Raw genomic sequence first — 16,385 nt, forward strand, 5'->3', positions numbered from 1 at the left:
AGATATGAGCTCTCCAAGACGTTCCTAATCTTTTGCAATAATATTAAGCCGAAAACGAAGCTTGTTTGCGGCAATCCAACTTTTCGAACTTGAGCTTCGATGGAGCTTTAACGGCGAATTTTCTTCTTCTTCAAATTGTTCCTCTCCAAACTCAATGGGTAACCACGAAACAGACTGGAATCAGCAACAAAAATCGATCGAAACAGTACTCATTCGGAACAAATCCCTGACTCGGGGCTTTCAACTTCTCGAGTTAGTTTTTTTCTTATATTTCTAAAGTGGCAACAACTGATACATAAAACTTCAGCTCCAGTTCAATGGCTATCAACGAAATGGTTTGGAAACCAGCAGCAGATTGATTTTCAGATTTTTCAACTTTTTCTAGGTTTAATTTGAGTTTTGTAACATGTCGCAAATTAAAATAACTAGGAAGCAATTAATAATTGGAAATAGTCGTTTTTGGAAAGAATGAAAATCTGAAAATTTTGTTAAGTTAGAATAAGTTGAGTTTTGATCAGCTTCAAATGGCAATAACTCCTAGCTAATGATAAGTTAGGTGTAATTCCAGATATGGTAGGAAAACTCTTGGAATAATCTTTCCAACGCCGCCAAGTTTGCGTGATTTCGAGTTCGTATGAGTGAGATATGTCCTTTGGAAGTTGGGTTGTTTAAATAAGGAAAGTCTAATCCGGATTTTGGAAGGGTATTTTTAGTCTTTTCCTTACCAATTGTTCTAATTCGTTTTTAGGAATTTAATTGGGGTAAAGTCAGATTTTAGTCAGTTTAGAAAAGTTGAAGTTTACGCTAGGGCTTGGAGAAAAGAGGAGAAAGGAGAAGAAATCAAGAATCGTCAAGAACGTTCGAGTTTAGCTTGTGGATTACGTCAGGGGGTGATCCCTACGAGGTATGTGAGATCACATAGCGTTGGGTTAGTTCACTCACGCGCCAATCATGATTCAATTCAGCAAAGTATATTAGATTTGAAAGTAAATCCTTTGAGTTCTTGATGAAATTCGTTTGAATTCTTGTGGGTTGTGTTGTTGAAGTTTTCTTGAGTTTATTTCATGTTTTTAGGTGTGATTTCGAGTAGAATCTGATGTATTTTGAGGGTTTAGTCGATTCTAAACATTTGGGGAAAGAACCATTGGAGTTTAGAGGGTTTAGAGATGAAAAACGAAGGAGAAAAATTGGGGATTTTCTGGGCAAGGGCTTGGGGCGTCGCGCCTCACAGAGAGCCCCACTTCAGAGTCTGAAGTTTGGGCTCTAGGGCGACGCGCTTGCCAGAGCGCCACAACTTCAGCTCTGAAGTTTGTGCTCTGACGCCCCGCACCTCTTAGAGCGTCAGGGACGCCAGTTCTTCTCATTTCTTCCTCAACTTTCCGTACTAGTTCCTTAGCAATGTATCTATATTTTCTAGTTGATTCCAACACTCTTAGGTACATCTAAACATCATGAAATCATCCATAAACATGAGATCATGAACCTTGAATCCATAATTCAATTCAAGGAAAGTTAAGAGTCAAGTCTAGAAGTTAAGAAGCAAGTCAAAGAGAAGTTTATAAAGTTTTCAAAAGTTTTTCACAAACATTTTAACCTTGTTTTAAGACTTAAAGTTCGAGTTGAGTAAAGAGTAAAGATTGAAGTTCATTTCTTCAAAGAAATATAAGGGAACTAAGTATTCCCAAGAGTTTAAAATGTTTTCACATTTGAACAAGAAAGTGAAACATCGATTTCCAAGAGAAATCTCAAACCAAAGAAAGAAGTTTTGATTTAAAATATATGAGCTAAGTATATTTTGGGAGTAGTATTGTGCAACAATATGGGGATGCGAGTTCATATTAACTCAAGTATCCATAAACCATGTAGCCATCATGGGTAGTACATGATCATACTTTTTAGATGACTCATTAAGTTGCTTTTTAGCATAGACTAGTGGATCCACTTTGTTAAGTGTTCTATATGATGGCAAAGTATAGGACAATTCTGGTAGTGTGGGCAAGACGTTGTATCACCACTTAGGCTCATAGTGGGGGTTGTCGGTTAGAGAATCTCCTACATAAACTATATTACTTTATTATATGAGTAAAGTTGAGTTTGTTATTGCATTTTCTTTAACGAACTAAGTTGTTTTCCACTATTTTTTTACAAGCTTTCTATATATTGTATATGTTTTATTCTTTATAATGAGTTAAGTTATTCAGGAGTTGAGTAAAGCCAAGGTAAGTGTTCCTTTCAGATTCTTTTCAAGCCTATGTTGTGTTTAACATTCCAACTCGCATGCTCGTACATTCAATGTACTGATGCCAGTTGGCCTGCATCTTATCATGATGCAGATTCAGGTAACCAGGATCATCACCCAGCCCCTCGTTGATCCAGTTGAGCATTCAGAGTCTTGTGATGAGCCTCCTTGCTTTTCGGAGGATCCCTGTTTATATTGCTTTAGTAGTTTTCAGTTGTTAGGATGATCGGGGGTCTTGTCCCGACATCCATCTCAGTTATTAGAGGCTTCATAAATAGATAGTCAATTAGTTCATTTGTCTTTATCTTGCTATTGGCTTATGTTCAGATTTGAGTTGCCACTTTGGCTTAGTTAAATGTTTTTTTTTAAATCATTATGAGTTTAGTTTGAGACAGTTGAGTTATCTTGCATTTGAGTTCTTTTATTAATGCTTAAAGTCTTCCGCTAAGTAAGTAAGTCAGGCTAAGGGTTCGCTTGGGGCCAGCAATGGTTCTCGAGTGCCAACCACTCTTGGGGTGTAGGCTCGGGGAGTGACAAGTTTTGAATTTAAAATGGACTTGAGAGAAAGAGATATTAGGGTTTTAATTCAACAGGGGCAATTTGGGAATTGTTTAAAAGAATTAAGGTTAAAAATGTAATATACTTTGTTAAAGTAGAATGATTTTTAAGTTAAAAAATAAAGTAGGATCACCTTACTTTTAACTTTTAACTTAAAATAAGTCACTTTTGACTTAAAATAAGTTATTCTGATAATTGTCAAACACTGTAACAAGTTAAAAACTGACTTTTACTTAAAATCCCATCCAAACGGGCACGAATCATGATTTGGATAACTGTGAATCGACTTAAGGATTTAGCAGCAATTTCGACAGGATTTCTCTCAAAAATTTAGAGGAAAGTAGGAGGAGTCAGAAGACAACAACCCTTGTTGTAGAAGAAATTTCTGGTAAAATTTGCTTTAAAAATAAATTTGAAGTCACCATCAAATCAGCAACACACGAAAACAAAAACAATGAACATGACCAGGTAGTAACATCACAGTAGCTATAACTAAATAATATGATTGCCGACTGATCAAGATAAGGTTCATCACTTGATTAGGATAAGGTTTCACAATAAATCAGAAATACATCAAAAGGCAACAAGAGTACACTAACAAATACATCGAAAGGCAACAAGAGTACATTAACAACTTATGTAACGCAAAAAGTTCAACATTCAGTACATTTTCTAAACTAGGTATACAAAATTTGATAAAACATCTTCCACTTTCACTATCTTAAACAACCATGAACTTTGGTAAAATGTCTTACCTTCTTATCACATTTTTCTATGTTTCTTCGACAAAGTAGAAACACAATAATCTTCACTTCTTTCCAAGACCCTACCCGAAATGACATTGTTCTCATTGTGCAAGATAAGTGATTTCTTGTAATTCAGAACATACAACGAGGGATCAATATCTTGAATACCAAGATCCCTATTTTCTCCACTATTTGGATCTTAAGAAACTAGATTGTTGCTGCAACTTGTAATCAAAACTTCACCATTGATCCTAAATCCAACTAATTGCTCCATATCCCAAATCAAATTTATACGATACAATTTACTTCAAGAATAAAATTCTCCATACTACTTCATCACCCATATTTCACATGGAACACGTTTTCTCTCCCTCACATACTTAACAACAATAACTGATAGCTCAAATAACAAAATCGATAAATCTGATACACGTGCACCAACTAAAGCCTTCGGCAACATAATCTCCCCAAACATCTCATCCACTATGTTAAAAGCCATAACTAAATTCTAATGAGGACCACCACTAAAAAAAGGTTACACGCCATCGCATGTATAGCTCCATTTACAAAAGCCTAAGATCAAGAAGACTTCACTATATATATAGTGCTTAATCTTAAGCCTCAACTTTCTCTTCCAAATCAAGGACGACTTAATGTCTTCAAAAATGAGGCATCCTTCTTAGGCCCCAAATTTGAGGGACCTTATTTTTCCTGTTATAATAAAGTAATTATAAGTTTTTTTTAAAGAGAAATGAGTATATTGTGTCTTTTTATTTATTTGTCTTATTTTTTTAGTCCGTTTCAAAGTATTAAAGAATGTTTTTTTCTTTCTTATCAATTTTTAAACTTAAGTTTCCACATGAGAGGTTTAAAACCACAAGATTAAAAGATATTTTGGTATATATATATCTGATTTTGTTTAAAATCATAAAATTCAATAATCTTCTTTAATTTTTTAAAATTCGTGTCAAGTCAAAATAGGACAAAAAATTAAAACAAATGGAGTATTATTTAGCGAAAAATTAAACTTTTTTTATTAATAGGTAGAAATAATTTTGCATATCAAATTGATGTTAAATATACTAACAATTCTACATTTTAAAAGGCTCAAATATTATTTTTAAAAAATTAAAAATTTAAGGTCTCCAATTTATTTTTGGCTTTACGACACTGATTAGCTTGAGCAGTTAATTAAAAAAAATCAATTTGCAGAAGAGGAAAAGATGTTATTATAATAATATTTTGTATACATAATTCTAACCAAATTATAGAACACCAAATCTAACTAGATGTATCAGGACCGAATCTTAATTAAATTCTTGAAAAAAAAGAGTTCCGCAGAACCAAATTCTTGATCATACCAATCAAATAGTCTGACAAACACAAGATGTCATTGCAGCAGCCAATAATACAGAAATACCTTGATAAAGAAAATGCAATTCCAATATGAAATGTGAATGCTAGATTCTTGGATTTGAAGACGCCTAGGAAGAAGGGTGTTGAAGTCTAGGGTTTGGGGAGGTGATGCCTAACTAGAAAGGCGTTGAACTCCAGACTTGGGAGAGGATATTGGTGATGAACGTAGAGTTGGTGATAAGGGAATGCCATAATTTGCAGATTTTGAGAGAATTAGAGATTGTTTAAAAAATATTTGGTTACTTACTTATTTATACTACTCATATTCTATTTTAGTGAATTAAAAAAAATACATAATTAATAATTTAATTTTTATCTAAATCATTTATAGACTTCTTAAGTCACTATAAAAGTAAAAATAAATTCGAACATAATATTTATATGTTTATAAGCATTAAATATTGTATAATTATATATTATACTATGTTTTTTAACATTGCAATATTTTATCTTTTTACACGAGCGGAATTTTTTAAAATAAAAGTACATAAATATTATTCGTAATATTCATTAAGACTTTTTAGAACATAATATACTGAATATTCCTATGAACGGGAGGTAGCACTTCCTCCAAAAATAATAATTTGATGTCTTGAGAACAATTATGTTTGCCATGAAGAACACGATGACTCAATATTCTACATGTCCAAACATGGAATAAGGTTGGCGCCAATATGCAAGATGTTATGAAATCTATGAAAAAAAAGGACAAATTATGGAATAAATGAGAACACACCTTGTATACAAAACTTGGAGGTACTTATCAGAAAGCACATTGATAGGGACTTAAATGCAATAATTCTGGAAAATTCAAATGGATTTTCGTACTCTATTTAACAATTTTCAATAGACTATACATAAGAGATTGATTGTTGAAGTGGAAGTTGATTGATCGGAATCTCAGCCCTTTGTGTGAAGCACAAGAGGAACCAATTGATCACTTGTTCTTAAATGCTCTTTTTTATTGTAGTTTGGAACAAGACATAATAAGCGCAATGGAATGGATAAAGAAAGTGTGTTGGATTGAGACTCGTGCTAATGGGAAGAATGCACATACTGAACTAGTTAGAACCACTGTAGTTGGCACAATGTATATGAATATGACAGGAAGGGAATTGTCAAGTCTATTAGGCCAAGAAGAGAACCCTTGCGGTTGGTGATATATGTATCTAAATATATTAGACCTAATTTGACTCACGTGTATCTAAGATATATGTATCTGAGCCATCAGATACATGCCATCCGAAACAGTTAACTGGCGGAAACCAATAATGATATGTTTTATGTTATCTCCTCAAAAAACAATGCACAAAGCCAGTTGCAGATATAAAGTGAAGTGCAATAGAAAAATACTCCTTATTAATGTCAGGATAAAACATATTACGATGTACAAATTAATGCTACAACAAGATAAAATTAGAAAGAAAAAAAAAGACTCATTCATTTCATCTCCCCTAATTCACTTTCTATCTTTGGCATTCCATTCCAGCTCATGCATCCGACTTTTTACGCCGCTCTTCATATGATGCTGGAAAATGTTCCAAGGTTAGTTGAGATCAAACCACGATGATCATCATTATGTGTAAGCAAAAGACATAAGGTCCCATCCTAACTTGCACCCTTTTTTAAAAAGTAGATACCTAAATGCGGAGGTCCTATTACTTCACGAAACCAATTTCAATCACAATAAATACACCTTTTTGACCCATTTTCAGAGCATGTATAGTCTCACATTTGAGGGGCGCGTGAATGAGTAAAAAGGGAACAATTGATAGTTGGGGTATGAAACTCACGTAGAAGTGATAGTTGAGGTGTTTTTAACCATTAACTCTTTTCAAGAACATGTTAATATTGATGTTTATAGCACAGTCAAAAGTACCAAATTCAAGCAAGTTTTATCAAATGAATGAAAAGAGCTAAAAGATCCAGAAGAATTTACGCTCAGTTGGTCGAGACAATAGAGGAATGTGGGAAGCTCCTTTCTTCTTGGTATAGTTACTTGATATATTGTTGTCTGAAATTGAAAATTCAATCAGGATTATTATACTGACTAAGAAAAAACAAGTTCTATAGCTTAGAAATATGCTGTAGGTGGAAAATGTCTGCAAAAATTTCAAGTACAAGTACTGAATGACCTACCAATTTCAATACATGATGAGTTTAGCAAAGCTTCATGAAAAATTGCGGATTGAAGTTTATAACTTCGGCATTCCCACTCCAAATGTTCATTCAAAGACTGCTTTGTATCTGGGAAAAATGTCCACAAAAGTGTTTGTACGTTATCCAATTAGCGCAATAAAAGTTGTCTAACAAAAAAAACACATGGTATAAATCACAACCTTCACAAATATCAAATATTGATGTCTATTTTCCCCCAAAAACAGTCACAAGGAAAGGAGATGAGGGACTTGAGTAAAATGAAATCATAATCACAAAAGCATTCTTTTTGAACATTATATATAATCACAAAAAACAATCTTTTGAAGAGAGGCCACTTATGTTGCTCGGACTCTTCAAAAATGTCAAGGGGTGCGTGTCGGATTCGCTAAAAGTAGTGTATTTTAGGAGAATCCGACACAGGTGCGGCATCGAAAGTGAAGAATCCGTGCAACTTAGGAGGCCACTATGTTGTGACACCCACTAAAAGAAAAGGATGTATATATTGGGCGAACTATAGCTCCTTATGGAACAAGTCCAGAAAAGAACGAATTATTGATGAATACCACTCAAAGAAATTGTTTTTTTTTATGACAAGGGAAACCCGCAGCCGCTACCCTTTGGGTGCGCATAGGGTAAAACCCCAGCTCCTATGCAATAGCTCGCAAACCACATAGGAGAGATAACCTGCGCTAGGCAAGTCCGGTGCGACGAGCTCGACCCAGAAGAGAAACCCCTTGCTTTCGCTGGCAAGGGGTTTCGAACTTGAGACCTCCAACATGGAAGTCCCAAGCCCAAACCACTGGGCCACCCCAAAGGGTTCAAATTGTTTATTATTTGGTACTACTACTTCAACATCATAGACTCGTAATCAAGTTACCTTATTGAACAAAGGAAAACTCACAATCAAGTTGACAATATCATCAGTCTACAGTGAATACAAAACAACAAATGCAATAGTGCCAAAGCTCCTAAATGAGATTAGAGTGCTGCTAATAGCAATTCATTGAGTTAATACCGGGTTATGTTAGGGAAAAATGGGTAAAGTTGATAACCCATACAGATATGCTGACAAGATCCAGGAAAAGAGAATGAACCATAAGAAACAATAAAATTAAAACATGATTACCCTTACCTAACATCACGTAAAATAAAAACAGAGGAAATTTAGTTTTTGCAGATCCTAAAATTTCTTAGAAAGAAAAATGGAACTGATATAAGAGTTAAGACTAAAGCATTCTGGATATAAATACCATTCAAGTACCTGATGAACAAATAAATTTGAGACCTTCGAATTCACAGGATTGAAGAACTAGAGGTATTTCTGGAGCCATTGGGAACTGAGGTTTCCGTGGTGTTCTTTCTATATCCAGTAGCAAATCAATTACCTACGATTTCATAATTGAAAAAATGCCTTATGATAAGATACATGAATTAGAATACATCACCATAAGATCCATTCAACACAATGGTTTTACATAGACAACCCTGAAAGCTATGTCCAATTAGGACGTTGAGGAAAATTTGAGAAATACGAGCAGTGCTTAGAAAATGGGTTGTGCATTTTACATATATCATAGAATCACGATTAAGCAAATTATCTATTTGTTTATTCATATATTTTAAGATTGAGTCATCAAAGAGATGTCCACATAGCAGAAAGCCCAACCTGCCCAAACATCAATGGCTTCAATCAACTCAGAACAAACTGAAAAGGTCTATCAGATTCAAGAAGCATACACGAACTACCCCAATTCTACTCGCATGGTGGTGAGTACACAAAAAGCATTCTATAACAAGGTTGAGTAGTCTTGGTTGACCAGTGATCTGGTATTATATATAATTATGGCGAACTCCACAGGCTGCTTCAGTTTTCATCACAAAATTGACAAAACTTTAGTTATTGTTCTAAAAGAAGCAAAAGGAAAAATCTTAAGTTCTCCAGAAAATGGATCACATCAATTGAAAGGTTTCAGCAACAGGTTTCAGAGAAAATATTGTTAGGACATGAATTTCATACATTAGGGGACTCAAGACCCTGGCCAATCAGAAATAGTACGGCAACCATGCACCGGACTTGATGCCAAAGGAAAGCACTGCCTTTGATTTTCATTATCATGAGTTGATCAGCTTTGTCACTACAATTAAAAAATACATAAAGGCGTGAAAAGCATTTCAATATGTATATCAGTATATGGATAGTATTAAAAAAGCCAATAGCCGGTTTCAGTAAGAAATTTTAGATGATGAGCAAAAGAGTACATCGTGTAGGAAGCTGCTCTAAATTGCTGATAAAAAACTAGATAGAGTTCTTGTCCAAATTAGTACTGACCATAAACAAACTTAACACTACACAAACATGAAATAACTAGACAAATGATACAAAATTAAGGAAAAATACCCAAAAACTCAGAGGCACTTGCAAAAAGAAGACAAAAGGACACAGATTTCAGCTAGTTTTAAGATCTCTAGATATTCATAAAATGTTACCATCATTATCCAAAAGAAGGAAAATGAAAAATAAAACAATCACCTATCCAACTATCCAATTGCATATTTACAAGTATTTGCAAATATTTCTGCATAATGTATGTCAGGTGACAACGCCGTAAGGGGAAAGCAGTATCTAGGATTTCTCAATCTTCACATCGCACGCCGTCTTAAAATATAGCTTAATACTCCTTATTATCAACTTTCATGGGAACAGATATAGTTTTTTCCTAACATAACTTATCTGCTTAATGTAGCAACTTTCTTTGACTTTTTGAAACAAGAGGACCACAGCTTCAAAGAAAACAATTACAAAATTACGACCAAATCAGGAGAGGAAATAAGTCAAAGCGTCATAAAACTTCAAGAAGATCACACTAGTCAATTTATTAATCCTCTCTCTACAAGTAGAGAATAAGTAGAAAAAGCAGAGTGTCAAGTAATACTAGAAAACCTTTCATTGAAGGGGAGAATTTCAAACGATATTATGTGCCGCAGGTAATTGTGCACATTGTCTGCATCCATTTTGCAAAAATTTCTGAAATCATGTTCCCCTAAGAATTTCTCAGCAGCAGTTTGCATGGCCTGTTGAGCAATTCAGGAGTGTTTAGCTGAAAATTGGAGTAAATCAGCATAACCAGGTCAACTGATTTCAGAAGGAAAGGTACACACTGTTATATTCAAGTTTCCCTGCCAAAAGAAGTACTTGTACACCCTGCTCAAACAACTGAACCTGCAATTATTGAAAGGCAAAAAGGCTGTAAAACTATAATGAAGAACTGAAAAAACTATGGTATAACTTCTCAACTTTGAGGAGATAAGGATGCCAAAGTTGACTTCAAGGGGATCCATGACATACTTTTTTCAGGTTTAGTCATTAGTGCACCTAATATACCTAGAAACTACATCAACTTGATAAATTGTGCCTATAATAAGTTACCAAATAGAGTTTAGCATTGCACATTTTCACGAGAAGCTGAGATCCCTAATAAGATTTTGTATGAAGGTTTAAGAGTTCCGCCCTATTTTAAATTTAATCTATTTCTACAACAACAACAAACCCAGTGTAATCCCACAGGTGGGGCCAGAGGAGGGTAAAGTGTACGCAAACCTTACCCCCTACCTTGTGGATTGTATTCAAGACCTCATATGCTACTTGAATGTTTCTTTTTTGGGGGGGTAATGGTAATGCCGGGACAATCTTGTGCACATCTCAACTATTGGACCTTGGTCTCCAAGGTTTGCACTCACTTCAGAAACCACTAGGCCACACCCTGCTAAATGCAAAATATTTCTGTCCTAGGTATTATCAAAAGCATGATACTATGAAGTCCAGTACGCATACTGAAAGAAAGCATGACATTTTAGAAAGAGTTAGGTGGTTTGAAATGCTTTTAACAAACAAGAACTAACTATCTAAACGATTGCTGAGAGCATAAGTTATACAAAGCAGTACAAACCTTGCACTGAAACCAACTGGAATAGGAGACCAACCCATAATGCGAATGTCATTTGGCAGAACTCGATTTAGTACTCTTACATAGTCGATTTCTCCTAGGTGAAGGTAAAACTGTGTCAAAAGGTAAGTAATAACTGAAAATGAAAGCAACAAATTGATATTAGGGAAGCCATAACTAAAAGAATTAGGAAGATTTGAAGCTTCAATTTCTTTTTGCACATCTTTAGTAGTCAATGTGAATTAGAGATATCTGTGTCTTGGTTTTGGTGAAACATACAAGGTCTTATCAAAGTGCAATCCAAGTACTCCAACATAATCAATCTCTAAAGATGGCCACCTAATAGCCATAAAACTACACTACCAGAACTTGCATAGAAAGAAGATAAGAGGCAATGTTGGGAAAATGGAAGGCAACTGATGTGTGCCAAATCGCATTACAGTAAGTACATGGCAGATGACAATCAGAAAGGCAAAACATAGTAGTACATTGAAAGGAGATATCAGCAGACCACATGATTCTTCAATAGAATTTTCCCCAGGATACTTATTGTCCCCTCTTGATTCCCTATGGTTTGATCTTAAGAACAGAGCAATCACCTGCAACAAGTATTTCATATGTTTTAAAAGACATAAAAAAGAGAGTGATATCAAAGATGAGAAACGCAAAAAAGGGATAAGTTAGATTGAGGCTTTAAGACAATGCACAAATAAAGTTCGGGATTTAATATAGGAAGGCGCAAACGAAGAAAAAGAATGAAAATGAAATTAGAAAATAATAATTATAATCATAAATAACAATTATCCAAGTCTTTTCAACTTAGCCAGGGATCCAGACTCAACAATTTCTCAAAATAGAGATGGAACAACCTGGAGCATTATGTTTAGAAGGAATATGCAGGATTGGGAGTTTAATGACCTGATCAAACTACTACAGACTCTACAGAGTTTCTCTCTCAACACTCAGGCAACAGATCAGTTCAAATGGGGTATTACAGGAGACGGGAATTACACAGTGAGTGCAGCCTACAAGCAGTCAAGAGCATTTAATGCAGTCACTGACCACTGGCCATGGAAATTAATTTGGAAAATCAAGCTACCGCCCAAGATCGTCTGTTTTTGCTGGACTGCACTATATGAAGCATGCCTAACTCAAGACAACCTCTATAAAAGGAAACGCATCATTGTGAATGGATGCTACTTATGTCAGAAAGCAGCAGAGAGCAATAGGCACCTTTTTCTGCATTGTACTGTTACAGCAAAATTGTGGAACATGTTTTACTCTCTTTTTGGACTCAGTTGGGTCATGCCACATAGTATCAAAGAAGCTTATGAGAGTTGGTGTTGCTGGAAAGTTGACAGCACCATCAAACAGACTTGGAAGATGATACCTGCAGCAATTTTTTGGAGTATTTGGAGGGAAAGGAACAGAAGATGTTTTGAAGGTCTATCAACTCCTTTACATTCTCTCAAAGCGGAATGCCTTATGTGTCTGTACAGTTGGGTTAATTTGTCCTATGTAGATTCCCTGGATAGTTTTTCAAATTTTGTTGGCTCCTTAGTTTTAGCATAATTGTACTTGAGCCAGCAGACCAACTGTTTTTGCTTCTACTTTTGTATCTAATTTGCATCTTCTTGATGCCTTCAATGGAACATTTACTTCATCAAAAAGAATTAAGTTTCATATTTTCTCTCTCTTGGGATATGTGTCAAATTATCAAAACAAAAAAAAACCATTGTCAAAATATAGGTTACCTTTTAGTGAACAAACATACAACAAATTAATTGCTCTTCAACTTACTTGGCCAACAGAGGAAACTCCCTTATCGGTTCTACCACATCGTGAGTATTGCAATTCCTTCTTGTCTCCAAATATGAGTCTTGTCCTCTCTAGAGCTTTGAAAATTTCACCCTGCATGAAGAAACCATCGGCATATGCAAACAAAATACTCTATTGAGATACTAAAATGCGAACAATAGTCACCCAAGCGCTACCACTGGAGAGAAGAGGCACCAAAAGTCCAAAACAACTTGTGCAAAGATTAAATAGTGCAAATTGTGCAATACATGCAAGGAAACAATATTCTCCCAGAAAAGCACCAGATTAACTCTTTCAGTCCTTTAAGTCTCTCAATTTAAAGGACGGGAAAAATGGACTATGATTTTAAAAAGGAGTAAGACCAAAACATGTAGAATATATTGTTGCATGTACTTGGTTAGTCTATGTCCGTCACATTAAATGCTGGCCCAATTCTTAAAAGAAAATCATCTTAGAGGAGAACATAAGACCTCAACAGTGGGATCCATTTGAGCCTCCGAAGCAAAACCATAAAACCTGTAATGCAGCATGAGAACACTGTTACCGTATAAACAAGGACTTGCTAATATTTGCATAAAGTAAAAAAATGCAGACTCCAACTAAAATAGGATGGTAGAAACACAATGTACATGCACCTTCAGCTTAGTTAATACTTAAATCACACTTAATCTGCATAAAGTGAAAAAAGGTGACAGATCCACTAGCAACCATTAGCATTCCAGAATGAAATAAAGGAGCTCCATCCTAATACTTCAGGGAACCACCATACAATCTATGTAGAGTTATTAACAGGGTCATTTGGAGTTAGGATCAGGATGCAGCTTAAGTTGGTTGTACATCACCCCTTTTCCAGGTGGCATTAGATGTCTTCATCTCTGCTTCTAGATGAATTGTTGTAGAAGAAATTACTATAACAAACGTGAAGTAACACCAGATAAAAATATCAAAAATGTATTTCATGAATTAATCCACCTCTTTTAATATTCTATCTGATGAATTAGAACCATGCATTCTTATTCTTTTTTTTTTCCCAATCTCAAATTGGAATTTTTTTCTAAATATGATTGAAACTCCTTCATGAAATTATTATAAATGTCTTCTGATAAGTGGCTCACTTTTGGCTGAAGTCAAATGTCAAATAACAAAATATGATCAGACAAGATGATGTTTGGTTAATGGATAAGATATCTTTTGTAATATTCTTATTGTTGGGAACTAAGAAGGACAAAGCCTGTGAATAAATCCAAATAACAATAAGCACCAACTTTGTTGCTTAAATTTAAAGTATTCAGCAGTTAAACCCAACTTAAAGATTAGATGCTACCTAAAGAGGGCTGTGTTTTAAGTATTGCCTTGTTTGAGGCTCTTTTAAAACAGAAATAAACTCTCCTGTACGAGAAATCTTGTCGAGGTTGCAAGATAAGCTTAACACGAAATCAAGTATCCTTTCCCCTTTTTCTTTCAGGTGCATTTAGCTTTTCTTCAACTGTTTCCAATGTTAACACCTCCTTTATAGCCTAATCTTATGCTATATATTATGTTCACATCTATGGTCTGACGAAGACAGCAATGCCCTAATGAGTTTATGAACTTAACATTTAGTAATCCACTGAAATTGTATGATCTCTTTGTTACCTCTTATTTTCTTCTTTAGTAATCCACTGAAATTTGTGTGATCTCTTTGTTACCTCTATTTTCTTCTTTTGGTCCCCTTGAGACCTTACATCCTTTGTGCTTAAGACTAACAAGATGGTTTTACAGGGCTAAAAGAAATTTAAGGACAAGTAAAAAGCCCAAATTTATCTTGTCCAAATAAATTTTTTTATCAGTAAGCTGACAATTATCTTGCCCAAAATATTTTAAACCACTTTTAGCCTTTTTGCATACACTTTTTTGCTCTACTTCCAGTTCACACTTAAGTAACTTAACTGCTATTGATGAAGAGCCAATCCTACACAAATAGAATATGAAAGTCTTTTGCATGTTCTCAACTAAGAGCTTCCTTCCTCTCTTTTCAGTGGCCACATTCACAGTGCAATCCTACTAAACTGCTAGCAAGATGTATACCTCAGACCAAAATACATGACTTTCAAAGCAACATATCTTTTCGAGTGATGCATCATTGCGCCATAACCTACAAACAGACCAGGAACGTTTCAGCAATCTCCATTTCGAATTACAGTATCAAAAAATGAAAGAGGAACATTTCAGCAGGTTTCCAATTCAAATTACAGTATCAACTTGTAAAGATAGCTGACATATTACACCTTAAAATAAAGTGATAGCTCATTCAGTACATAAGAAAACCCATAGCTAAACCAAGGGTGTGGCCTAATGGTCAGTGAAGTGGGTTGAGCACCATGAGGTCTCAAGTTCAAATTCCATTAGAGACAAAAACACTACGTGATTTCTTCCCATTTTTTCTAGCCTTGGTGGACAGAGTTACCTAGTATCTGTGTTGCTAGTGGAAGCTGACAGGTATCTCATGGAATTAGATGAGGTGTGCACAAGCTGGCCTAGACACCATGGTTATAAAAAAAGGGAAAAAACGAAGATCAGCGAATCAACTCTCTTCACTAATTTTAACACTTAACTACTTTAGACACCCTTTCGGCTTTCACATTGCATATAAAACTACAGCAATACATTCCAATCACCAAAAAAAGAAGTTTATACAAACCTAAATCTCTGAGCTTATTTTTCTTCTTTCCATGACCCTCCAAAACTCCATTCTTCAGAACACTTCCATTACCTTTCTCCTTTGTCTAAATAGCAATAACAGCACATTAAAATTCACATAGAAAATTAAAAATGTATCTGAAAACTATACCTTATCAAAAAAAAAAAAAAAAAAAAACTGGATATTCTGTTGAAGTAGCAATAACCTCTTGGCAACTGCAATTCGAAAGCTGAGCAGATAATTTAGCATTTTCAGATTCCAATTCCTGTTTTTCCAGTGGAAGATTTCAGCACAATAAACAGCGATAATGGAATATTAACTATTGTTTGATGTAAAAATTTTAAAAATTATCAACAAAAGGTTACCTTCATCCTGCTTCGAAGAGTCTCCAGTTCCGACTGGAGGGTTGCTACGAGGTCCATCTCCGGCGCCGGATTTTTTGTGGAGCCCCACACTTCAGATTCGGAGTTCCGACTGTTTATACGGAGTTTGAGTAAACGTTTAGCCAGGGCGGCTCAAACCGTGGCTAAGGCCAAAATCAAACTAGAGGCCTTTAAAAAAAATTATAAATATTTTTATTTTAAATCTATTTTTTTAGCTTTTTGAGATGCAAAGTTGTTAATAATTTTTGTGTAGTCAGTCTCTTATAATAATTCCTTTTCAATCGATAATATAGCCAAACCACTTAATCTTTCTTGAGACATTGTCGATCTTAAATAAGATTTTATTATTTTGAATTTTGAAAAACTTCTTTTGGCTGAGGCGACTGTTACGGGAATTGTTAACATTATTCTATAAGCAATGTAAACATTTGGAAAAGAATC

The 16,385-nt window shown here is 34.8% G+C and overlaps 2 protein-coding genes across 2 annotated transcripts in view; one reads left to right on the top strand and one right to left on the bottom strand.

Moving 5' to 3' along the window:
• Window positions 1-16,385, top strand: part of LOC125834121 (uncharacterized) — a 209,438-nt gene that overhangs the window by 2,642 nt on the left and 190,411 nt on the right. The gene's annotated exons all lie outside the window — the stretch shown is intronic.
• On the bottom strand, window positions 6,287-16,029 carry LOC125834118 (uncharacterized). The gene is made up of 15 exons (XM_049513305.1): window positions 15,927-16,029; window positions 15,767-15,826; window positions 15,562-15,646; window positions 14,949-15,015; window positions 13,352-13,397; window positions 12,864-12,974; window positions 11,575-11,662; window positions 11,067-11,160; window positions 10,279-10,339; window positions 10,061-10,191; window positions 9,137-9,254; window positions 8,381-8,504; window positions 7,099-7,206; window positions 6,899-6,973; window positions 6,287-6,487 (listed from the first exon to the last, which is right to left on the bottom strand). The coding sequence occupies exons 1-15, from the start codon at window positions 15,981-15,983 to the stop codon at window positions 6,450-6,452; spliced, it is 1,263 nt and encodes a 420-aa protein (XP_049369262.1). The 5' UTR covers window positions 15,984-16,029; the 3' UTR covers window positions 6,287-6,449.

This window comes from Solanum verrucosum, unplaced genomic scaffold (genome assembly GCF_900185275.1).
Source record: "Solanum verrucosum unplaced genomic scaffold, falcon-dt-bn FXZP01000108.1, whole genome shotgun sequence".
In the NCBI taxonomy this organism is placed as follows: Eukaryota; Viridiplantae; Streptophyta; class Magnoliopsida; order Solanales; family Solanaceae; genus Solanum; species Solanum verrucosum.

Excerpts from the sequence above, each read along its gene's own strand:
- LOC125834118 (XM_049513305.1), bottom strand. The coding sequence starts at position 15,983 with ATGGACCTCGTAGCAACCCTCCAGTCGGAACTGGAGACTCTTCGAAGC. Across the intron at positions 15,647-15,766 it reads CGAATTGCAGTTGCCAAGAG|ACAAAGGAGAAAGGTAATGG; the intron begins GTTATTGCTACT and ends ATTGCTATTTAG. Across the intron at positions 8,505-9,136 it reads AGGGTCTTGAGTCCCCTAAT|GTAATTGATTTGCTACTGGA; the intron begins GTATGAAATTCA and ends ATGAAATCGTAG.